Here is a 27,103-nt window from a genome sequence, read left to right as displayed (position 1 = left end):
AAACTCTGAATGGATTTTACACTTATATAAACACAAATGTTTTTGGGTGCTGATTTGTGGCTGTTTATAGTCTGTTGGATCGGAGAGATGAAAGCAATCAAACCCACAGGTTGGTTTATTACTGGCTACTCGCCTCCACCCAACCAATCACCTCTCCTTCCTCCCGTATAATCCATCAAGATTATTCCACTTCTGCAGATATAATGATTAATAAACATCCACAGCATGCTGACAGAGCCCTTCCAGAGGCTCCTTAATCTGTTTCCTGTCGCACTGACGACAGCTCGGGCTGTCACACAGGAAATTGGAAAAGCTTGTGTTTGGATGCATGCAGGAACACCACGCTAAGATTTTAGACAGCATTTATCAGCCCGACAGCTCTGCAAACTCTCGTCCTCTCCTTTTCTTTCTACTGCTTTTTCCCATCAGCTGCCTTTCTCTGACAGCCTGGTTCACACTGTCACTTCCACTGAAGCAAGTCTGCATGTTCTGTATGAGTTCTTTTCCCTACTTCCCCTCAATCCTGTCATTCATGCCTCTACTTGCTGTTATCTTGTGCCGTCCCTCTCTCCTGCTGAATTGAATGAGTGGTTCTTCACCCTCCTTGCCTCCTTGCTCTTCTCTCTCTCTCTCTCTCTCTCTCTCTCTCTCTCTCTCTCTCTCTCTCTCTCTCTCTCTCTCTCTCTCTGAGTACGTCTCAGTCAGCTCCCTAGGTCAGTAGTGCACTGCCTACGGAGTGACCCAAGGGCTGTCCCAAGAATCATGTTTAAAAATATTGAAATGTCCCTCAAGTTGCCAGAGGACAATCACAAGTGGAAAGGAAGACAAAGGCTTTTTTTCTCTCTTTTTTACATAGCCTATTGATTTTTTTTTTTCTTCAGATATATATATATATATATTCCTTATATGCATTACAGGTAAACAATCCTGCAAAAGCATAAAATAATTAGAGCAGTGTTATTTTAGTAGTGTAGTTTTGTCAGTAGTTATAGTTTGATATTATTTTTATATTTTCTGTTTTCACTTTAATTTTAGATAAAAGTTTTAGTAATTTTGTTTTGTAGTTTTTTTTAAAAAATGTGGCTATACATACATTTTTATTTATTAGTTTTAGTTTATTTATTAGTTTGATTTATTTTAGTAATTTAAGTTAAACTACACAAAAATGAGAAATGTTGCCTATAAAATAAAACATTGTATTTTATTTCAGTGAACGTTTATTTTATTTCAAGTAGCGAAAATGTTTTTATGGTTTTAGTTTTAGTAAACAATAATAACCCTGAATAAGAGTTGATAGAAGAAGATTAGAAAGACCCCATTTTATTTCTATTTATTTGTCAATTTATGTTCAGCAATTTTTTACTATTTGTTTTATGGCTTGCTTTATTTTATTTGTGTAATGTCTGAATTAATTTTAATGTGCAACCTCATAATCATGCCACTTAACCAAGTCACCAATGTACCATGCAATTTTTAAAAGAAGACCAAATTTGTGTTTATTTAAGTGCAATGAGATGCAGCCTCTTACACTTTTAATTTCCCTTGATATCCACTCTCTGTATTCCTGTTTATGAGCACTTTTGCAATGATTCAGATCCCCTAGTCACCTCTCTTCGGCTGGTTCCCCCAGACGCAACCTGAGCAGGACAGAGTCTGACTACAGCTGATAATGGAGCTGCTGAGCTCTGAGCATGCAGGTGTCAATCCTCCACTCTAACGCTGTAGCACAGGCAGAGCGCAGATGGGTGTAATGTCCCAGAAGACACAGCTTCAGATCATAGCCCTGCAGCTCTTCGCTGCCAATGTTGCATTTTTATCTTTTGATGGGGTAATTTCATGCGTGGGCTTAAACATCCAAAATTAGGCCCATAGCCTACTTATAACATATGCTTGATAAAATAGCCATAAAAAAGGATTAGGCTACGTTATCCAAAAATACTCACTTTCATAAGCCAAAACCATATGACTTTATTTTCTGATAGGGCTATTGTCGACATGTCTAAAACTATATCTAGGCTAACGTTATGTAAAATATTTATAAAATCTGTTGTTTTGTGGGCTACTAAACTGTGGTTGTCATACTCACTAAGAGTTAATAAAGGCACGATTGTACATTAATCTGAAAATAATGAAGCTATTAAAAATGTGAAATGTTTTGAATCAGATACTGATAAATTGGTATAATATATTTCGGATATATTCCTTATTGTCTTTGAAAATTCCCTATAAAAACTGAAACTGCCATTCTCTTTCAAAAAATAATAATTGTATTTTTTTGTAATTTATCAAAGATCAACGATCTCTTCTGTAATTCTGGTCAGGCACATGTTTGAACAGCCCGCTTACGCTTAAGGACCCCTCAGCATCCGAACATGGCGGCGGTCACAAGGCTGTGCAGTGTCCTCCGGTTGTCATTTGAAGGTGCGTTTTGATTAGAACTCTTGTTGAATTAACTTTTTTTTATAACTCTATTGAGCGTATATTTTTATGTTTTGTGAGAGATAATGTAAAGAGTGTGTAGATTATAAGAGGTTTGAAGAAAAACTAGTGTGAACATGCTAGCGGTCCTTGTAAGAGCAGAAGAAATATGATGATTTGCCTTCTTACGTTAAACTCTTGTAGTAAATACGTAACTCTTAAAATGACATATCATCATATAGGTAGCACAAAATATCTGCCCTAAATAAATACTTCCCTAGACATCCCTGCCAGAGCTGTCAGTCAGTTGTCATATTGACCACTGATATTTGAAGCATGTGTTACTAGTTACAGTATGTGTCATGTTATCTTCAATTGTTATATTGTGTACACTATGTCTTGTCTATATTATTTTAAATAAGTATGAGATGACATTATGTGGAGAACTTCATGTAGTTGCTTAGTATGGGAAGTGTTCATGTGATATACTTTGACTAGTGTATTCAGAAACTTTGATATCATATCTTTGGGCTTCTTTGTTTTTATCAGAAGTGTAAAAAGTACCTGAAAGCAATACTTGAGTAAAATTGCAGATACCTTAACCTTACAGTGAAAATGACTACAATACAAGTTACTTAAAAGTCATTATTTCTAATAAGACTTGAGTAAGTCCTATGCCCAAATGAACAGACAAGCCTTAAGCCTAGTCCCAGACTAAAATACATGTTTGAGCTGTCTTTACTGAAAGCAACCTTGCACTGTATCTTAAAATGTGTCAGTGCCACAGTTTTTCCTCAATATGCACATCAGTAATGTATTTTCTAAGCCTTGTTTTTAAAAGCTACTTAAATGTCCTAATTTAGCTAAAGCTTAATCCTGACTTAAAGGCATACTATGTAAGATATTTGCATCAAAATATCCAAAAAACATATTGTTATATATTTTGTTGATTTGTGTACTTGCATTATCCGAAATGTTTAAGAATCCATCCAGAGAAATAATCCGTTTTAAACAGAACACGGACCGTGTCCGTGTGTCGCCTGTCAATGACATAATACCCGCGTTACACTTGATTTCCGGTTTTATTTTGTAGAAACCATGGAAACACCAAAGACGCTTTAATATTTTATGTGTTTTATTAGACAGGTGAGCAACTGTTTGGATACATTCATCGACAGAAAGTGAATCATTGTTATACAGCTCAACACAGTTAGTCTTTTTGTTTAAATCTTGTTTTCTTGATTTCCTGCGAGTACCATATTTACCATGCCTAATATCGATCTAGCTCACTGCAACAAGTGTCTCATATAGTAGCCGCCGAGCGAACGCACAGAGTACGAGAGTAGCATTATAACAACTTTTATCACACTCAAATGTATCTAATGATAAAACAGTGCTGCGTTACTTCACATATGCATGGCAGGAAGAAGCGGAAGCGGTCGTCTGCGGTATAATAAAAGCTCCATTGCTCTCGAGCTGTGTGTCGTGCTTGTCTCTCATTAGTAGTTGCTCCAGCGGCATCGTTCCGCTCCAACGGCTTTCGTAACGTTAATACATCTTTAATACATTACCATTAATCCATGAATATGATTTCTGCCTGATGCCCGTCATATTTTCCACTGGCTGTAGAGGTGAAGACAACAAGACAACCATGATTCAGCAAAATCAAGGCATCATCAAGCTACACCTTTGTTTTGAATAAACGACCTCTAGTGGCGAAAAATTACATAGTGTGCCTTTAATCTAAGCCCTTTCTGTGAAACCAGGCCTCAGAGTATCTGATATTAATAGTACTTAAGTATTTTACTTGTACTGAATATAGGCTCAAAGATGTACTACTCAACACCTAAGAGACATGCCTGTGAAAAATAAAACTGAACAATATTGCAATTGACTTAACAGCCTGTTAAACGTCTACTGCAAACACTCAAGTCTCAGTTAAAGATGTTGTATGTAATCTTTTTGACTGAATATGTTTGCAGAGATTTAGTAAACATTGTATGTTCACATTTTTCTCTGAAAAACAAAGCTACAGCCAGTTATTGTACTTTGAAATGTGCGTTCCGTGTCGGAATGTCTGTTTTTGCTTTAGTCTGTGCCATACCGCACTTTGCCAATTTGCCCAATAGTATTTCGACACCCGAGTTGCCAGTTGGCGGAATACGCAGCGTATTGCAGCCATGGAAGCCAGCAAACAAACTAGGTCAGAGATCACAGATTCTACCCCACCTAAAAAGCATGTTAAAACGCTGATAAATCAACTCATCAACTTCGAGTGTACAGCTCGTTGCCCTACATTGTCACTTGCGCTCATTCCTAATATTTCAACTCAATATTACATACTGCACCTTTAAGCTCAAGTGCTCAAAAAGGGCACAAGCAAACCAATATTCTTCAAAAAGGTTGCTTCAATATAACGGATAAAAAAATTAATGTTAAGTAAAATTAAATAGTCAAAATTAAAGGTGCAGTGTGTGATTTTTTTTTTAGTGGCATCTAGTGGTGAGGTTGCGAATTGCAACCAACAAAAGTTACAGTGGCCGACAGGAAAAGATGTCGTCGTCTGAGACAGCAGAGTGTAGCCAGTTAAGCAATGAGGTTTCTTTACAAAGATAAATTAAGACATTATGTTTACTTAATTCAGTGTTATTGCTAATATTATTGTTACTTGTTCATCATTGTGTCAGTGTTTTATTTGCTGACTTTAGCTAGCTTCTTTGCACGAAGAACAACATAGTGATGAAACGCATTTGTCCATTTAGAGCTACTGTAGAAACATGTCAGCGCAAAATGGCAATTTCAGTGTAAGGGGTGTATGTATATAGAAATGGCTCATTCTAAGGTAATAAAAACATAACGGTTCATTATTTAAGGTCTTTATACACCACTGAAAACATATTTATGTATATGATATTGCATTTCTGTCAACAGATCCTCCTAAATATTACACAATGCGCCTTTAAGTAGTCAAAGCCTACTTGCACTGGACATGCTGGTTTCGGCCTCATCACCGGCTGCAGCCGTGTATCTCCATGCATCTCATTTATGTCATTAATGTCAGTCAAGATACGTTAAAAACAGACACACGAATGGAAATGGTGGCTAGCAACAAAAAAAAAATCTGTCGCATTAATTTTGATCATGGCTTTTCTTAAAAAATAAAACTGAAAAATAAAACAAAGATGTGTGTGGAGCAAGTTTTGGTTTGTTGTTGTCTCACTAATTGAGTCATCAGGTTTGGCAGTCCTATTGGTGTTTTGATTTGACGGTTGTTGTCGAAGTCACTGCAGCACTGTGTGTCAAATCTTCTGACACTGCCAGAATTTTAATGGAGATAAAATTTTATCGCAATGGTCATTAATTGGCTGTCTGCGAAAACGTCAAACTAGTGATCAAAGACTACATATTTTAGCCTAGGATCAAAAGAATCTTTTAGGATTCTCATAATTTGTCTCAGACTGCCAAATCATGGCTAAAATTGTACAGTGAACCCTGCTTTACTCATCAAGGCAAGGCAAGTTTATTTATATAGCACATTTCATACACAGAAGTAATTCAAAGTGCTGTACAAACAGGAGACCAATAAATAGGAATAAAAATGGCTTAAAAAATGCCTAAGAAATAAAAATAACATTTTTTATTGTACATCACAAATGTACTGGAGCAAAGAGTACATATACTTATTCAAAAATGCTAATATCTTTGATACTCAATCAAACTACAAAGTAGTTATAAATATATAGAGTATAATAACTAATTACATTTACTTAAATACTTTACACCACTGGATTTTATTGTCTTTGGAACTCTTAGGTGATCTGATGCAGTGATGGTTAACAATTTAAGTGTTTGGAGTAGATAGTGAACTCTTATTTGTGCTTTTTTTATTATTTTTTTATGTCACCACAATGAAATCAAAATTGACAGTTCTTATATCTTATGGAAGATGGCAGTATTTTTATCTGTGCACATTATTATTATTTTTTAAGTCATGATGTGCCTTTGTCATTTTTAATCAAAATAACTTCCCTCTTGCAGAGACATCTCTTCTCTGTTGATGTGTTACTGCTGCAACGGCGGGGCAACCTGTCATTCACATGTCACAATAGCAAACCACAGTCGTTTCCCGATGGACTAAATCAAGACTTCTGCCCTACATTTTCTCTTGTTTAAGAAGCTGCTTCACTCTGATATACTTCACAATAGGGAAGAAAAGACTATTGCAACTTCCGTTTTACACCGACTTTAAGAAATGTCCTGTCCTCTGTCTCTCTTGTCACCAGGTGTCGGAGCACTGAGAGCTCTAGGGGACGCTGCTCACCTCTCCCACTTGGCCAGACGCAGTCCCACCCAGTATGCTCCAGTCACTGCCGCCCTGCAGCAGAACAGACATTCAAGCTTTTTCAACAAATGTAAGCATGCTATTATGCTTTGTTTAGATGATTTTAGACGATCCCTGCATGTACTGTACCATAAGTTGCTTTAAGTGTCTGCTAAATGACAAGTTTCCAATCCTCATAGCGCAAAACATCTCAGCACAGCTTTACAAATAATGTCCCCTAGATATTTTGAAATGGTCTGTAAAATCATACATTTTTAATGGAATTAATTACATCATATGTTGTTTAATTGCATGAAATGAAGGGCCTCTATTTAAATGAAATGAAAATAAATTATTAATTTAATTTTTATCGAGCTATCATATTTATTTTACCAATCTACTGGTCACAGTTGAAAGCAGAACTCAGAAATGACTTGTATCCATCGGGCAGGCAATAATATATAGTAATTATAAATAAGTAAATAAATAAATGAAAGTAATGGAGCAGCAGTCAGGTTCACTGCATTTTTTTCCTGACTGACTGCGAGGCTGCAGGCTGTGGACACGTGACGTCAATGCCGTTTACTTTCTGGTCCAGTCTGGTTAGAAAATAAATGCCATTGGGTCTGCTGGGTTTTTCTTTAAAAAAAATGATTTATGCATGTCGGGTTCGGGTAAGAAGTGATTCGGGTCGGCTACAGATTTTAGGACTCTAGAAGACCTCTAATCTGCAGTCCACAGCAACTAATTTTTCCGATGGTAGCAAAATTACTTATAGGTCATGGGGCATGGCTTGCTTCTACATGAATCTTGCTAGTATGGAGAATATTGTAGAAGTGATGCACAGACAGTCTTTTGCGAGTCAACAAACCATGAAATCTGAATATAAATATGACTCTTAATTTGAGTGAATTTAAAAAAACATCTGCTTAAGAGCCCCTTTATTCTAATATATGCAACATTGTTTGTTCCCGCATCTCTTTTGCTTGTCTGCTTTCATAAGGACCTGCTCCTTGAGACATGAACAGTTTTTCATTAACATAGTGCAAGCTTAAGAAAATTATACAATTATAAAGAAAAATCTGTGTATCCAAAAACTTTTTGTTTTGTTTTAAACTTTTAGAACTGCATAGGGATGTGCCTTCAGCATCTCTCTTGCAGATGGTGTGGTTGAGTCTACCAGCATAAGTGCGTTTTTGAATGCTTCGGTTTTATGTGCGTCAGTGTGTATTGGGGATGTTTGGTTGTCAGATAGAATTATGAAATTTCTTGAACTGCTTTTGTTGGAATCGGATGCTTCATTAGGCCTGGCAGGCCTCTCGGTCTCATCTAATTAAGTCCTAATTAAATCAAAACAACATCAAACAACTCCCAATGTCCCAGATTACCAACCCCTCTACACACACACACACACACACACACACACACACACATAATATGGATAAAAGTTCATACTTGCATGGTAAAACCAACAGCTGAAATTTACATTTTAGTGTGCAGTTAAATACACTGGTTAAAACGATACCAAGGGTTTATTATTTATTCTTCACCTTATTTGAGCATGTTTGAGTGCTAATAGACTGTTAGTGTTGTGTTGCTGTAGGTGTGTGTGATTTTTATTCACATCCATTTTTTCCTTTAGTGACAGCGGATGAGCTTTGGCGGGGTGTCTTAGCCGAGTCCGGTGCTGGAGCCAGAAAGGGAAGAGGAAAGAGAACCAAACGTAAAATGAAGAAAGATCTCAACAGAGGCCAGAACCTTGGAGAAGGTACATCCCACTTTTGATCAATTTACTACTTTCTACTCTACTTTACTACTTTAGTACTTTTAAAAGGTGATTTACTCTATCGCTATCGTAGACATCAGTGTTTATGTCTGGACTATTAACTTTTATCCAAGTACTTGATCATTTGAATGTTTTTAACACATAATGATATTGCATTTTTGAAAAGACTGTTTGTGAAGACGTTTCATACCTATACATGACAACTGTTCTCTCTGGCTCAGTGGCAGCACCAATTCAAATTTCGAAGTTCGCTGCGATCATACTTGTCAAGTTTAAAACACATAGCCGAATCATCGTCATTTAGGTATAAAAGCATGTGGGTGTTTGAATCAAGATTGTGATCTTTTAACGATTAATCTTGCATCTCTGGTCTGCATAGTACATCAAACATTAAGGAAAATGCTGTTTAATAATAAACTCTAATAAAAGAACTACTTTTATTACCCACACCAGATTTGGTTTTCTCTGGACAGATTTAAGGCCAACACTAGATTAAAATGGCTATAAACAGCAATAACCATTAGCTGTCCATTTCTTGAGGTGTTTGCGCCCACCATTCCAGTTAATGAATATCAATCAAGGCTTCAAGTCTAGAGGTTTATATCTCCTGTTGGAATCTAACCATCTTCTAAGCTGACATCACTCACTGAGTGCCACAGTTATCGAGTGCCATTATTTACTTTCACTTAAAAAGACCTCAGGGGAATGTATCGATTTATTTTTCCCCCTCTCTCACACTCTCTCATGGAGGCTTTTCTTGAAAGAAGGTAGAAACCTATAGTAACATTAAGTGCATGCACTTAAATGTTTTCTTGTGTCCTCCTCAGGTCGTGCTGGCTACCTGTGGCCCGGTCTGAATACTCCGGTGTATAAGGATGGGTCCGTCCAGAAACCCTCGCAGCGGGGAGAGGCAGAGCAGAAGGAGGTGGCAGCAGCCCTGCAACGCCAGAGGGATGAATGGGAAAAACGCAGGAAGACCAAGATAAAGAAAGAGAGAGGCTGGACCGGCTACTCCTGGGGTGGGATAAGCCTTGGCCCGCTGGATCCGGGGCCCAACGGAGGTGTGTGTACCTTTTTGATTTGTCCCATTCTACTGAAAATTCTTGGTCAAGGAGATGTATAGCTGTATACTTGATTTATAATGAATGTATCTGAAATAGGCAAACACTTTTATTAAAAAGGGTGTGTACACAATCTTTTACCATATAGTAAGATGTATGGCGCAACACCTGCATCTACACGCTTCGGTTGCTTTAACACTCAGACACGGCGAAACGAGATGCAGAAAGTGCAATCTCCTTGTAATTTACACAGCTGTTCATCTCTGTTCTGCCGCTCACCATCTTGCCGCGCGAATGTATTTCCTGCCGTCTGTTTGGCCGATGGGATGTAGGTGCAATCTCTAGTAGTCGTGGTGATGGATTGCCCAGCGACGGTGAGGCCTGGAGTCTAAATCATGTCTAGATCTGTTCCAACAACTTCTCACCCCTGAGTCACAACAGCAACACCCCCTCCTTTAAATCTAGGAAATATGCTTGTCTCAGAGGCAAAATGAAACACCTGTAATGAGTTACTGCAGCAACCAAAGAGCCCTGGGGTTAGAGGTCATAACAGAACACTCACCTAATCTCATTTAACACGTTTGCTGTCCCTGATCAAAAGCAAATAGGCTGTGTGAGCCCTTTTCACAATCTCAACCTGTGCTAATGACTTTTGGTGTTTATTGTCTTTTATAAAAAGGTGTGACTGTGCTTTGTCCTTTTTTTTTTTTCTTTTAGAAACTTACGAAGATTTTGACTCACGCGTCATAGAGGTGAGTACGAACTGAACCATGTATTTTGTAAACATGAAACTGCATTAAAATGTACTTGTTTACCCCCCCCCCCCCCCCTTAATTTGTTTAAAATTTTTGTAGTTTATAAAGGCCGTTCTACAGATGAATGTTGCAAATTAGCTTTTGTACAAACACTATGATACTTGCATTGAATGGCAATGGCAATTTTCCAGTTGTTTCTATGTGTATTGTATCTGTCCCTGTTCAAATAAACCGTAAATAAATTCGTGAGTGAAAGGGAAAATACTTCATCAGGATTTGATTGGATTGTGAATTGTTATTATAAGTTAATATTATTTTCCCCTACCAACGACAAGAGATTGAGTTTTTGTGCTGGTTTGACCTTTCTGGTTGATTTATCTACACAATATGCAGCAGCTTGTTTTTTATTTTATTTTTAGAAATCAATACTTTTATTTAACAAAAATGTGTTAAATTGATCAAAAGTGACTTTAAAGACATTTCTAATCTTGCAAAAGATTTGTCAAATAAATTGTTCTTTTAAACTTTTTATTCATCAAAGAATCCTGAAGAAATATAGTCACTGTTTCCACAAATCTGTTTATAATTAAGCAGCACAATTACTAATGATTTCTGAAGGATCATGTGACACTGAAGACTGGAGTAATGATGCTGAAAATGCAGCTTTGCCATCAGAGGAATAAATGACATTTTAAAAAAATTTAACACATTTTCCCTTGGCTTCTTTTCACTGAGGTCGTCACAGTGCATTTTTGGATTGCTTAATCCACAAAGGATACACACTGTGTTGCCTTAGAATTGCCAAAAGGAAGTAAAATGCTTCAAGAGGCAGCATCATTTTGCCTACTATTTGAAAACAGCCTTTATGTTGAGAAAAGGCCTTAAAATGCTGCCTAGAAAAGTAGCTAAATAGGTTTGGAACAGAGCTAGTGTGTTAGTGATGTCGTCAAAGAGATGTTCTTTGGAGATATTTGCAACATTTCATCTTTTTTGAATTCAAGAGAATCAAGAGAAAGTGTTTGGTGTGTGTATCTCCCTCGTGTATGTGATTGCATGTGTGTATTTCAGAGCTTCTGAACCAGTCTCTTGAACTCCTAAATGGGAGGCAGTAGGGGCACAAAATCTGCTCAGCACAAAATTATCATGTAGTGTGTAGTATCAGGAGAATTATCTAATTATACACAACAATGAACGTTTGATAAACAAATCTCTGTGTAGAGCCCCTGGCTGGCACCACAAGACTCATTTGGCAGAGAAATGTTGCTGAGTTTAGAAAGGAAATCAGAACAACAATTCACCTCGGGTCCTCATCTCTCTTTCACTGTCTTTTTGCTCTACTGCATTCTCTGTCTTTCTTTTGTCCTCTGATTCTTTCATTTACATAAAGCTTTGTTGGCAAAGAAGTGGACAGCTTTACAGCCAAAGCTTTTTCTTCCCTATCTGAACACTGCAAGGGATCAAAATGAAGGCTGATGATTTAGGGGAATTGTCCTCTTTTTTTCTCTTTCTCCCATTAGCTGTGCTTCAAAACCTAGTGATCTGCCTCGGTGCTGTGGTAGATTTCCCTTATGCACCTGCCCTAAGTTAACCTGAGGGCGTCTCCTAATCGACACCCAAGCGTCTCTTAATCGACACTTACAACTTTATATACTCTACTAGGCGTCTCCTCTTCAGTACCTGCTTCAAGTCGGAAAACGCCTTGCCCCCTTTGAACACTTGGGAGTAAGGTCTCTAGTGTTCCACTTAAGCACCATCACTTCAGAATGGAAATAAGATCTTTAGTGCTCCAGGAAACACTGTCACTTGGGAATGGAAGTAAGATCTATAGAGTCTAGTCGGCCGCGCAGCAGTAATCAAACAAACTCCGAACAATGCCTTTGAATATGCTTTAATCACAGCCGGGTGGATCTCATATCAATCACAGTGAATCCCTTAGATCAAAAGAGTACAACAGTTTTTATAGAAGTGTATGGCAAAGGTGGCATGATTCATTACATTATTTTATCTTATATGACTGGTTCTTCTTATTTATAATTCTTTGTTACTAGGTAAAAGCAAATTTGGATTCCTTGATACTTCAGCTTGTTGCTAGGGTCACGAAGTTTAATATTTACGCTGCCGCTCAAAGGTTTTGGATCAGTACGATTTTTTTAATGTTTTTAAAAGAAGTCTCTTCTACTTACCAAGGCTGGATTTATTTGATCTAAAATACAGTAAAAACTGTAATATTGTGAAAAATTATTACAATTTAAAATAACTGTTTTCTATTTGAATATATTTTAAAATGTAATTTATTCCTGTTTTGGCAGAGCTGAATTTTAAGCTTCATTGCTCCAGTCTTCAGTTTCTCATGATCCTTCAAAAATCATTCTAAAAGGCTGTTTTGGATTTCTTATTACTATCAACTAGGCTTGGGCGGTATTCTAATTTTGATACCGTCAAACCCCCTCCCTATTTTACCGCGGTATACGGTATTACCGTGACTAATTAAAAATTATGACATAATGGGCTCAGACGGCGTCACCAAACTGTTGGTTTGTGCCTACACAGTTCAGAAACTGAATGCCAGATCGGGCAAACAAAACAAATCAAGCCGTGCACGTTGTGTCTGAGTCCGGTCGACGGCATTAACTGTTATTATGAGCCCGAGCCCACCATTATTCAACATAATACTGTGTGCGTGCAACAAGCAAGAAGTGCCTTTGTAATCCGGTGACGCGTGTCCATTTGATTTTTATTAATAAAGCTTTTCTGCAAAGGTGGAAGTTGACGATCGCCATCTCTGTAGTGAGCGCGCATATAGAGAGAAATGCACATCATTGATTAATCAGACTATATTTCTTTTCGTTTCGAATTGTTTCGTTTAAAGAAATTGACGATCACCATCTCCATAGTGAACGATAGAGAGAAATGCACATCATGGATTACAGAGAGTAGGCTAGTCTATTTCTTTTCGGTTTGTATGGTTTCGTTTGCTGAAATTGATGATCACATCTCCGTATGAACGCGCCTAGAGAGAAATGCACATCATGGATTAAATAATCAGAGTGGCCTTTGTCTTTTCGTTTTGAGAAATTGACGATCGCCATCTCTGTGAACGCCATAGAGAGAAATGCACATCATGGATTAATCAGAGAGTAGGCTACCCTATATTTCTTTTCGTTTTGAATTGTTTTGTTTAAAGAAATTGACGATCGCCATCTCCAAGTTTCGGTTAATTTATGAGATTTCAATGCAAGTGACCGCGGCATGCCATCGCCCATCATGTCATGATTATATTAAATATATAGGCAATTGGTTGATGAAAAATTTATTAAAATTAAGATACAATTTATAAAAAACGAAATTCGTTTTAAAGAGGCCTTTTACAAAACTAAATTTATTGAAGTGGTCAAATCGTCTGACTCCCGATGCATCCCATCTTATTTGTGCTGTTCACTTTTCATAATCAAGAAAGATGGAAAAAATAACATAATAATATTTTAACAAATACGAAACTTAATGCGCTTATTTAATGAACTCGAGAACAAAATGCATCCTGGCAGCAGTGAGTGTGGTAGTTTCGGAGATGTGACATTAGGTTAGAGGTGTTTACATCTCTCGCGGTCACCTTTTTATGGAACAATTTACAAATTGCCTCGTCAGTATTTACCGCCTCTCCCTTCTCATTCGGTTGGAACCAGAAATATTGCCAAACTGCAACCACACATAAGCATTTTTTAGGCAATAAATAAATTATATATATTATATGCTATATATAAGTGCCGGTAATGACGGTATTGAAACTGATACCGGTGCTATTTTAAGATCCCGCGGTATCCGATATTACCTTAATACCGCCCAACCCTACTATCAACATTGAAAACAGTTGTTCTCATTAATATTTTTGTGGAAAATATTATGTTTTTTTTTTTTTCAGAATTCTTTGATGAATAGAAAGTTCAAAAGAACAGCATTTATTTGAAATAGACATCTATTTATAAGTGTCTTTACTGTCTTTTTTGATCGATTTAATGCTTGCTAAATGAAAAGTATTAATTTCTTTCAAAAAAAGAAAATCTAACCCCAAACTTTATTTTTTGTGCAAGGTGGAAACATGCTTCCATGGTGTTTAATTAATTCAATAATTACTGAATCAAATCCACCTTGGATTTATTTTTTCCACTGAGCTTGTCACCGTGCATTATAGGATTGCTTACTCTATAAAGGTTACTTGCGATGCTGCCAAAAGGATGTGTTTTAAGAGGTTGCGTAATTAAGTTACCTACTTTTTGAAACAGAATTCATGTCAGGAACGTTGCTGTGATGCCTTAAAATACTGCCTACAAAGGCAGCTCTCTGGGGTTTAGAACAGAACTATTCTGTTGCTCTGTCTTTTCCCATCTCTCTCGTTCTGTCATTTTGATTGACGTTTTAGGGCCGCTGGCAAAAGTGACTAGAATGAACCACCACATACTGTGAGTCAGACCCCCTCAGTCTTTTGCAGTGTCCAGCACATTAGCTCTGAGTCTGGAGAACAACATATCGCATGTGACCGGGCACATGGTGGCGTGTTGTCCTCACATTACCCCCAGAGCTTATGAGAGAACCCAGTACACACACAAGCGGGCTTGCACAGAAATGAAGAGTTTTTGCCGTTCTCCAGGACCTCCGTTTCTGGATACAGATTAATTTGAAGTGGTTTTGAAAAGCTTGGTGACATTATCAGACATGCATTTAAAGTGCTGCGCTTTTCCTTTCCTCCATTTTGCAGTCTCTTGGGTGTCCTAGACAAGGCACAAGTAAAGTCTGAAAGGGCCCAAGTACTTATAAAGCCACATTAATTAAGCCAAATATTTCCTGTAAACCCAAGAACCTCTCCCAAGGACACACGATGTCTGCCAAGAGAGAGGGAAGAGAGCCATAGTGCTCTAGAGCGGATGATACATGAGCAAGACTGAGAGAGCGAGACAGACAGAGCAGGGCAAGAGAAATGGCTGATAGTTAAAGGAAAGTGATAAAAAGATAGAATGGTTATGAAGATAAATTAAAGCAAGAGGAAGAATTTTACAGTTTTAGGCTCCCATATGCAGTTCATCATGTCTTGTAATAGTTAAATGATCTCATTCCCCTTAACCGCATCTTACACACCATTTCACAGTCACACTTAACATTGTCAAGTTAATTACATTGTTATTGTCATACTACTCTTATATACTACTACATTTTACACCTTAAAATTGACTAGGTCTATTGCATTAAAAAACAACCAATTTTAGATGTAGCAAGGCCAATGAATCTGCAAATAATGCAATGCTTTTTAACTTTCGTTGGAATTATTATATTTCATTAAACAAAATTATAAATGTTACTATAAGAAATATTACTCACTGTAAAATGGGTTTTTAAGGAAAGTAATATAACTAAAAACCATAGAGCTCTTATTTTGGCAGAAAACTTGGTTGGAGCATATTGTATTCCCAAATGCAGTTGTAAGCGATCCAAATTCACAGAACATGCAGAGATGGGGTTTGTGTGGGGCAGCATTTACTGTGAACTGAGACACTCTACAACAGTGAGAACACCTATGTACTTTAAAAGAACACAGTCACACTTCAATTTGAAACATGCAATGAAATATGGCTTTTATTCATTTTTGGTAGATACATGGAATTTGTTGTCTAGTTCTACTTTACACTATAGTCAAGTTTACACTTGTGGTTCTTAACTTGTTTGGCCATGGCACCCACATTTTCCCATGGTCATTAAGCCATGTTTTTTTTTTAGGATTTTGAACCAAGAAAATGTATTTATTAAAAAATGGTTAACACACAAGTACTGTCCCACTTTACTTAACATACACATAAATTGTAAGAATATCACTAACACTGATGAATAAAACAGTGTTTTAAGGTAAGGCTATTAAATAGCAGTTCCAAACTAGTTTTTGTTAATACACTAAAGTTAAGTTGGTATGGATTACCACACAGTCATCAAAAATATAGAATTGGTGGTATTTTGGGTTAAAGGGATAGTTCACCCAAAAATGAAAATTCTGTTATCATTTACTCACCCTCATGTTGTTCCAATCCTAAATGAGTTTCTTTCTTCAATGGGTAGCCATTGACTTCCATTGCATTTTTTTTTCCTACTATGGAAGTCAATGGCTACCATCAACTGTTTGATTACCAACATTCTTTAAAATAGTTTCTTTTGTGTTCAACAGAAGAAAGAAACTCAAGGTTTGGAACAACATGAGGGAATGTTACGGAAACTAACAGTTGTCATTGTAAATACACAATACTAACAAGGACTGTTAATAAAACATATGGACGCTGATCCTGATGAATAGAGTGAACATCATACCTGCGTTCAAATCCTAGTTTATTGGTACTTTTTGATAATTTCATGACTCACTAATGGACAACGTAACTATGATGTTGCACTCTCGTAATTTAACCGCAAAAAAGCATTCATTGTGAACTGGCACTAAACAAGTTAAGAAAATATTGTTAGAATAATGATACTGTCCATAATAACCTGTCGCGTTTTAGAATGCCGTGTCATGCAAAAGGCTTTGCAAAAGACTAGCGCATCGGTCAAAAACGTCCTTCTAGCGGGTTTACATAGAAAAGTACACTAAAAGTAGCGCAGTGGAATGGAAAAGTGTGTTCTGTCTGACAGAAGAGCAAAGTCTTTTCAGAAGAGGCAACAGCTTTCATGCACTTAATTCTAAATGTTTTTTTTATGCAAGACTTTTATTTTGAAAGGAGTTTTGTTGTTGTTTCTTTGACTACACTCCATGACCCACTCAAAACAATCTCGCGACCCACTTTGGGGTTGTCCCACCGGTTGAGAAACACTTCATGTTGTAGCCAAGGTTGCATTGTCTACATATTTTGCACTGTAGTCCAGACATACTTTACACTCTATGCTCAGTCCCATACATGCATCATTTCATTACACATACAAACAATTTCTCACCAAAGTGGTTTACATTGTGCTATGCTCTCTTTAGCATGTATTAAAAGATACAAAATGAGCACTGTGACACCCAAATTTGCAACAGTATAGGAAACAATTGGAAGTTATTTATAATTACAAATGGGATTTGAGAAGAGCTATATTATATAATCTTGGTTCGCTAATATGTCTGACATATCTTTGCTATGAGGATGTAGTACATGTCATTTATAATGGCTGATTAGCAAAGATAAACACATTCATGTGCATTTTCTTTTATCCCTGAGCAGCATACAGAGGTGGAGTTGTTGCATTTCATTAAAATGATAATTGCGGGTTAGGACAACGGTTGCCGTGATTACATAATGACATGACCTAGACCAAGGACAGCTAATGAGCAGATGTGTACAGTTATGTGTCTATACAAACCTTTGTGTTCGGTTTTCCTTCAGATGAACAAATGTTTTGCTTTTACTGAAGGTGGTGTGTATGTGTTTGTCTAAGCAGTCTGAACAGATGGCATGTGTTTCAGCATCACACTGACCAAATGCAGGTGGGAGTCTCCCCCACCCAACTCTCCCTCTCTTTTTAAGAAAACGTTGTTCTTTTTGTCCCCTGTCATCGTTTTTGTTTAGTGCTTCCATTTGAATAGCACAGTGTGCCATTACTGAGACCTCAGTGATCTAGAAACCGAGCAAATGACTACAGTGGATCTTAGAGAGAGTGTCACCAATTATAATATCTAGCGATTTAAGTAAGTGTGAGATAATGAAGTAGTCACATGTATTTCATTGGATGCTCAGTGGTTCTCAACCTGGGTGCACTAGAGATGCAGATGGGGTTGTAGGTGATTGTTTACATACTTGGGTTCTAGAAATAACCCATTTGTCGATAGACCTTTTACTGGCTTGTATTGAGGTAAAAAATAATGACTAAGTAGTAAAATTAGTTCATCTTAACAGTGTAAATGGATCATTTGGGGTCAGTATGATCTTACTGACCCTAAGCTTTTGAACAGTGTTGTATTTTTTCAGTTATGCACTTGTAATGAGATCCCAAAGTGTAGAGTTTAATTGTATGAAGTTGGATTTCAAAAAAGTGACCAAAAGGGTAGAGAAGAATCACTGGTAAACAGAAAAACAGCTGAACTTGGGAAATGAAATGATACTGAAGATTTAGGACCACCCTTGGCAATCTTATGCATGTGTGCCAGTGCCACCATTCGCATGAAAATTTGTAACCATTGGCGCTAGAGAGATTAATACTGTTTTTTTTTTATTTAGAGATGTTAAACTCCCTTGTGTTTGCATGTGGAACTACCTCTTGTGGTAATCCTTATCCTCACCCAACCTTGTCTATTTAATTATGAACTGTTGAAAGCCAAATGAACCATGCAGTCTGGATAAACCATGTAAACTGGCCTAGTGGGTTGCACAGGGGCACTTTGAGTGATGTAGTTATTTTGCTGTCAGAATAATACTTTATTATAAAAAAGAGGACACAACCAAGGGTTTAAAGCAAGGCTTTCTTGCAGAATATGACGAGTATGTATCGATATAAATATAATAATGAAACAAGATATGACACTTCAAAGGGTTGCCGACTGCTGGTTTAGAACATAATCAGCTATATAACTTTGTGCTTGAGCTCTTTGAACAGTCTTAAATCCACCCTGTAACTTCATCTGAACATGTTTAGTTCTTGCCAGTGGGTGGCTTTTTCTTTCAGCACAAAGATCTCATCATATCAATAATACTCCTACAGCAAACCTTACATAACAGATTTCAGTAAGGAGCGGGAGCAAGAATGCTTTTATTCTGTATTACTTTATACTATACAATTACACACACATCTACAGCCTGGAGAGAGAGAGGGAGAGAGAGAGAGAGTGTGAGAGAGAGTGTGAGAGAGTGAGTGTGTGAGAGAGAGAGAGAGAGAGAGAGACAACGACTGCAAAGTTTTTTTACACAAGGTTTGTGTTCTCAAGCCACCAGGCACTGTTGTTGTGCGGATGAGCGGGCCGGAGCGCGTTAAGGGTTTTCTTTTAGAACGGTGTCGTGTTAGCGGCCCCTAAGTTAATAACTGATGACAGTCCATATTGTTAAAAGCGCTATATAAATGAAGGTGACTTGACTTGCAGTATTTCAGATGCGTTTCAATGGAGCATATTAGCCTTTTCTAATAGGTTTGTAATGCCTCCTGCTGGTTGCTTTAAGGAAGTACACTTAACAGAAATCGAGCCCCTGCAGCTATTGGCAATCATGTGTGATGTTTGTTATTTGATTGACAGGTCAAGAGTGTGTTTAACGTCACAGCCAAAGAGAGCAGGAAGAGATCCATCAGTGCTCTGGTCGCTGTGGGCAATGGAAATGGAGTCGCAGGTAAATCCGGACACGTGCACCTTTAATGATGATTCTCTAGCCTGAATTTCTTAATCTAGATTCAGGTCCTGTATATATTTTTTGTTGTTGTTTTCAGCATTTTTAGCAATAAATTCACTCATATGAAAATAACACAGCAATCCATATCTTAAAAATAATGATTATTATTTATAAACAAAACACAAGATTAATGCAATTCCTGTCCTTCATAAAGTTGTGTTCACAGCAGGTGTTCTTTATTAAAGTAGCCTCAACTAGTTGTTCAGATAACTCACTGACTAGTCGGTTTTGAAAATATGCACTTGTGCACTTCTTAAGTCTGGAGTATATGGAATAATGCAGTAGTTTAATATGAGGCTGGGAGAAATACAATGGCCATAATCAGTGTCAATGAGCTGTTTTGTTCTCTGCTTCTCTGCAGGGTTTGCACTGGGGAAAGCAGCAGACAAGAACACCGCGCTTAGAAAAGTAAGCTACAAGTCACATGCATACATTATTTCACACCCACCCAAAGTCACATAACGGACACTGATTGCAGGCACAATTCTCCTCTCAAACAACCTGAGGTTAAATGACTTGCTCAAGGGCACAATAATGACAGAACTGGGCTGTGAGCTCAAGAACTCCTCAGTTCCCATGGCACACTTTGAACCTTCAGCATTTCAGTGTTAGAGCTACCAAATCAGGTTACAGTGAAATCAACTTGACATTAAATACGCTGCTTTGTTTTACAGGCAAAGAACCGAGCCATGCATTATCTCTACTACATTGAGAGATACAACAACCATACCAGTGAGTCACACTCTACTCTGTGTGCGAGTGTTACACACGTGCGTCACTGTCTCTCATATAACAAACAGACATTGTAAATCACTCCTGTATATATGCGCTTGTGCAATTTAAGACGATTCTAGTAAGGATTCTACTGTGTCGCAGCATTAATCATTTACATATGTAGTTTCCATTTTTTAATGTTTGTATTTTGAGAGGCTTTTTTGGGGGGGGGGGGGGGTGATGTATATTGAATTCATAACACTTTCACATTGATTTTGCTGGCAATATGAAATGAAGCAACGTCATTAATATTAATATTCACTTTTTATTTTTTATTTTAAAGAGGTGGTTTATGATTTCACTTTTCTAACTTTAGTTAGTGTGTAATGTTGCTGTTTGAGCATAAACAACATCTGCAAAGTTACAACGCTCAAAGTTCAAAGCAAAGGAAGATATTTGCTTTTAAAGAAATCGTTTTTTAAGGACTACAACAAACTGCTGGTAGGGACTACACTACATTCCTCCCGTGTTAGTGACATCACTAACCCTATAATTTACATAAACCCTGCCCCCGGGAAAGAGATTTATAGATTATCATGACAGAATATGCTAATCAATGACTAGAAGATGCTACACATAAACTACATAAATTCATCAACTAACCATTCAGAAACGTCCTGTTGCTTCTACATGTTGTCACTCCTTGAGTCTCTCCATTATTGTCTGACTCCGGTTTGAACATAAACATTGAAATTTTCAGTGCATGTCTGTGTGAGGTAAAAGAACAAGAGCTCTTGATGCTCCGCCCCCTGTGCCGGGAGCAGCAGCTTTTAAAGGGACAGACACAAAAACAGTGCTCACCCTCAAAAAGTGACAATTTTAACATGCTATATAAAAATATCTGTGGGGTATTTTGAGCTAAAACTTCACATACACACTCTGGGGACATCAAAGATTTATTTTACATCTTGTGAAAAGGGCATTATACCACCCCTTTAAAAAAATTAATCAATTGTACAATAATGCACAAAATGATTACCCCATTTAAAAAAGAAAACAATTTTTTATGTAATTAATATTACAATGCATTTTGTATACACTAAAATATTTCTATTTCAAATAAATGCTGTTCTTTTGAGATCCTGACATTTTAGTTATCACAAAAATATTAAGTAACAACTTTTTTTCAGCATTAATAATAAGAAATGTTTCTGGAGCACCAAATAAGCATATTAGAATGATTTGTGAAGGATCATGTGACACTGAATACAGGAGTGATTATGCTAAAATTCAACTTTGTCATCACAGGAATAAATTACTTACTTTTATTTACTGAAATAGAAAAGTTATTTTAAGTTCTAATAATATTTCACAATGTTACTGTTTTTATTGTATTTTTTTTATCAAATTTGGTGAGCAAAAGACTTTTTCTAAAACATAAACTAAACTTTTCAACAGAGGTTTATTCTCGAGAGAGAAAGTGTCATATGACTCTGAGTTTGCAGACTTCTCTTTCTATGTGTTGTCAATGTCTATCTTTTCATCCTCATGTGCAGTATATCATGACATGGAGTCTAAGTTTAAAAGGACCACACTCAGAATGAAGAAACAGAACAAAGGTAACTCACACACAATCAATCACAGTTTGTGTAATAACAGAGCTGTGTGCCCAGTATTAGAGCTTATCCTGTATGTTTTGCAGTATGATTCTTTTCATATAAGACAGGGTTCACCAATCTCGGTCCTGGAGGGCCGCTGTCCTGCAGAGTTTAGCTCCAACCCCAATTAAACACACCTGAACCAGCTAATCAAGGTCTCATTAGGCATACTAGAAACTTTCAAACAGGTGTGTTGGAGCTGGTTGGAGCTAAACTCTGCAGGACAGCGGCCCTCCAGGACCGAGATTGGTGAACCCTGATATAAGAGAATCTGTTTACACATACATCCATCACATTTTCAAGTCCAAAACCTAGTAGCATTAGCCTGACTTCGTCATACTCATATTCTAGTCAGAATGTGAGTCTGATACCGCTCCATAGAGATTTGATTATGGGGCGTGTCTCAACCGAACTAGGAAAAAAAAACCCTCTGCACTCAATTGGATAGACCTACAACCAATCAGAGCAACGGAGTAAATGACGCATGTCCTTCATTCATATTTTCAACCAACAAAATGTCGCGGGCGCGGCTCTCTGTTCCTCTTTTAAAATGAATGCGCTGTGGATATCTTCTATAACAGACGCGATGGCGGAATCTACACATGATGTTTCATAAACAAAGTTCGGGAGGAGCACGTACAAATAATCAATCCAATATAAACTTGTCATCAAACAATACCATGTCTAACGTTACCGAGGAAGCATATTCACTCTGTCAACTTACCTAACAACACTCCTTGACAGTTTTTCAGCATCTCTCGGTCCCTCCACCACCCCGAATCCTCACTCGTCTTGTTCTCTCACAACCAGGAACACAGCCCAGCCCACAGCCCTCTCCTCGGACAGCACGTCATATACGCATTTATTCTATCTTACTTATTTGTGTGAACTCGTGACATCTCATATAGCCTACGCATTTATTCTATCTGACTTATTTGTAAATGTGAACTCGTGAAATCTCAATTCTCCAGCTGCAGTCGTCTTTGTTGTAAACTAATTCAAATCAAGCGCTCTTTGGTGACGTGGGTAATTACGTAACCGCAGACCATCTGTCCATCATCGATTAAAGCCCGCCCTGGCAATTTGATTGGCTCGGCCTTCTAGGAGCCGAGCATAATTACTCCTCAATGGATCGAGTCCAGACCGAACTTCCCGACCAAAAAATTTTGTGGGCGGGGTTCGGGCTGGCACCCAGGCTATAGTAGCATGCTACTGTGCCCACTTTGGCAGTTATAAAAAACTTTGTCATTTCAAACTGTCAAGCAAATGTATCATATTTCCCTTCACGTCTAGTCTGAGCCACAATGGATTTAATGATTTCAGACATCAGAGCTGAAATTATGATGTTTGTATTTGAGATGGAGTTCTGAGTTCAGCTCTGATATGACTCAAATCCTCAGAGTCCATGTCTTACCTCTGACACTTAAGTAATGAAACCTGGCGGGAACTGTTATGATTGGACCTGAAACTCGCAGAGAACCTGATCTGCCACCTTTTCCATCTGTAGACTCTGTTTTGTAATGTGTGTTTAATATTGTTCTCACACTTCACACTTACTCTGGATGTCTGTTCTTTTGCTTTCTCTCCTCCAGTGTTAATCTCACCCATGAAAATGTCAATTGACTAAGGTTTTTTTATTTCAAGATGAAACTAGATATGCAATGTGATGATAAACAATTTTAATTAAAATGTACCATTAATGAAAATGTCAAGATAAAAAATAGCAAGGTGTTAATAATGCACATGGTCTGTAATGTACTACCTAACCACACACAGTATAATGGTCTTAGTTAAAGGGATAGTACACCCAAACCATTCCAAACCTGTTTGACCTATTTTTTTCCTTTGGAGTATATTTTGAAGAATGTTGGTAATCAAACAGTTTCGGTTACTGTTGACTTCCACTGTATGGACGAAAAAACAATGGAAGTCAATAGGACCTGAAACTGTTTTGTTACCCACATTATTAAAAAGATCTTCTATTATGCTCCATGAAAGAATGAAAGGCATAGAGCGACATGAGGATGAGTAAATGATGACAGAATGTTCATTTTGGATGGACTCTATCTTTAGATGTTATTTTTGTTGATTAAATTGTGCCATATAAGTCTCAATAAAATTACCTGATATTAATGAACATGACAGTATTATCAAAGTCTTGACTAAATTTTGTTTTCAAAAGTAAAAAAACTAAATAAATAAAAACTTGTAAAAGATCTTTACCTTCTCCCTTTATTGTTTTCTCTCTATCAGGTTATGGTCTGCATTGTCATCGGGCAGTGATCACTCTCTGTAAACTGATTGGGATAGAGGATATGTACGCAAAAGTAGACGGTTCGGTCAACCTCCTCAACATCACCAGGGCTCTCTTCCATGGCCTGGCCAATCAGGTGAGAGATAATAACAGTACCATTACCTATAAGATCAGTCTTTGGACACGTCTCAGTGGCTTGTTTGAAATAGTGACTGTGATTTTGCCATGTATGGTGTGTCCCTGCATCAACATCTTTGGTAGACTATTTACTGACTATTTGCTTAAAATATAGCAATGCTTACTTGTTGAAAAAACTTAACTGGTGAAAAAAATGAAAAAAATATTTAACTGGTTTAAATAAGTAGCTGTAGTATTATTAAAGGTACACTGTGTATTTTTTTTTAAGTATTTTATTAGCTAAAATCATTCTTTATTCATAAATATGTTCTCATTGGTGTAAAATTCCCTCTGCCAATGATCTGACTTATCCTCATAAGCGAAGAATTTCTTATCTTTATTTACATTTGACAGGTAAGTCCTTGGAGGCTTCAATGTCGTTCCGCCATTTTGAAAAACTATAATAGCAGAGAGGGACAAAAAGCATTAGCCTACCTCAACGTGTTTCCACAACGCGTTTTCGTTCAGAGCCAGCGTCACGTGACTGAAACCAGCTGAAACGGACAAGGAGATCAGTGAGAGGCGCTTGTCACTGCCACGGCAAATTTGAAAGGCTGCACTGCGTACTTCATAATGCAGGATCATACTTATGCTGAGCCACAGGAGAAGAATTCTCGTCGTCAAAAAAGCGTGACCAGCGAAACCTCATTACCCGACAGAAAACTCGATGAAGTGCTATTGGAAGACATGTTGTCATAGCTTCTTGGTACATAACGGCTACCGTTAGCAAGGCGCTAGAGAGCACTGTTCGTCTGAATGCAAAATACAATTTCACCGCTAGATGGGAAAAATTCCTACACAGTGTACCTTTTAAGTAGCCTGGTAAGCCAGACCTACATCAAGATGTTAGGTCTGGCAACTCACCATAGACACAGCTCAATCCGAGGGGCGGGATAAACGGCTGTCTTTCAAATTCACTCTGCACGCAATAGGACAGCACTTCAACCAACCAGAGCGTTTTCCCAACAGCGGAGCTAATGTTAGTTGAGAGATTCAACTTTTGAATCTGGCCGGCAAAACTACGAACACATCTTCCTTTTTTAAGAATGACTTAAGTGCCGTTCTTTGCTCTTTTCTCAAAGAAAAACTTAACTTTAAGTCCTCCAGAGTCGCGGCCAAAGCCGATTCGAAAGACTGTTCTCCAGCAGCAGCCATTCTTTGTTTTCAAGTAGCAGGGAACCGTCACAACTCTGTCGTCATTATGTTAAGCCCGCCCCGCCTACTCTATACACGATGTGATTGGCCTGACCTAATTTAGGTTTTTACAGCTCCGAAAGTCAACGGAGAGTTGCTAGACTACCCTGGCTGCAAAATAAATTGCAGCCAGGGTAGTCTAGGGTGCGTCTAGATTTCTAGGCTACCTTTTAAGATTACTGAGATTTAACTGGTATATGTAAATATTGACTAATGAATTTTTGGCATCATGATAAACCTAACCCTACCTCTAACCCAACCATTAATTACCTCTTAAGTCAGAAAGATATTATGGGTAAATAACAATGTTGTTTAAGCCCCTACTCCATTCTTTATTCTCACACTAAAATCAGATTGATGGTTGATGGGACTGTTCTTCCAGGAACACGTGGTGGCGCCAGTCATGTATTTGATAGTGTGTAAGCTGTCACAACAAGATGTAATTTACCTTAAAATAAACTAATAGAAGGTGAATTATTTAATCTCAAATGCTACTCAAATGTGCAATCAAAGCAAAAAAAGTGCTAGTATCCTTTCTCTCCAGTGGGCCAGATGTTGTTGTTATTTTATTGTGTTTTTTACTCAAATGATGTTCACCTGCAGCATTTGTGCTGTGTTTGATAACCCTTTTTTAAAGTAACAGAAAGAGATCAGGCTAAATCCATGTAATTCCAGTCATCACTGCAATCCCGAGCCCTCTCTCATTGAATCCCAGAAGAAGTGGGAATTGTGCTGAGAGAGAGATCACAAGTACAGACTAATCCATTGTTCACTAGGACCTTAAGTATGTATGATCACAGGAAACTAAGGACACTCTAAACTTGCTTGGAACTGACTTCCTCTCCCCTGTCCCTCTACAGGAGACTCATCAGAATCTGTCTGATAAAAAGCAGCTGAATGTGGTGGAGTTCAGGGCCGAACAGGGCCCTCTGCCCATTGTGGTTGCGCGACCGCAGCTCGGCGCCCGTAAGGACCCTGAAGCGGAGGACGATGTGCCCAACCCACGTCTGCACTGGGCTGATGTGAAGGCCGCACAGGGTGTTAAGAGGTCAGTGTGGGCAGGGGTTAAAAGGACCATCTGGTGATCTGAACGGGGATGTCCAGCTAAAACGCACTGCAGGCCGACTCTCTAGTACCGAACTGAAAACCGTTTGCTGGGAAGAGTGTTGGGGCATGTGCTTGGATTGGATCCATGCTGCTAAACTACCATTTCACCAAACAGTCCAGAAGTAGCCCCAGAAATGTGTTGATGTGTCCATACACATGAACGAGGAGCGTGGAAGTGAATGTAGACTTTGTACTCACTTACCTAAGACTGTAAATGCACCAATAAATCTACATTAAAACCCCTTTACATGTCAGCTTCTTTTTTTTAAAAAATT

General features: G+C 37.8%; 1 protein-coding gene across 1 annotated transcript; it reads left to right on the top strand.

Moving 5' to 3' along the window:
• Positions 1–2,321: 2,321 nt before the first annotated feature.
• On the top strand, positions 2,322–27,070 carry mrps5 (mitochondrial ribosomal protein S5). The gene is made up of 11 exons (XM_079852657.1): positions 2,322–2,421; positions 6,702–6,830; positions 8,382–8,507; positions 9,353–9,586; positions 10,304–10,338; positions 19,574–19,664; positions 20,086–20,132; positions 20,399–20,456; positions 21,995–22,057; positions 24,350–24,486; positions 26,582–27,070. Exons 1-11 carry the CDS (start codon positions 2,373–2,375, stop codon positions 26,804–26,806), a joined length of 1,194 nt encoding a protein of 397 aa, XP_079708783.1. The 5' UTR covers positions 2,322–2,372; the 3' UTR covers positions 26,807–27,070.
• Positions 27,071–27,103: the final 33 nt, after the last annotated feature.

Source organism: Squalius cephalus (assembly GCF_949319135.1).
Source record: "Squalius cephalus genome assembly, chromosome: 20".
Classification (NCBI taxonomy): domain Eukaryota; kingdom Metazoa; phylum Chordata; class Actinopteri; order Cypriniformes; family Leuciscidae; genus Squalius; species Squalius cephalus.
Note: the sequence above shows the minus strand (reverse complement) of the source record. Positions and strands in the feature narration are given on the sequence as shown.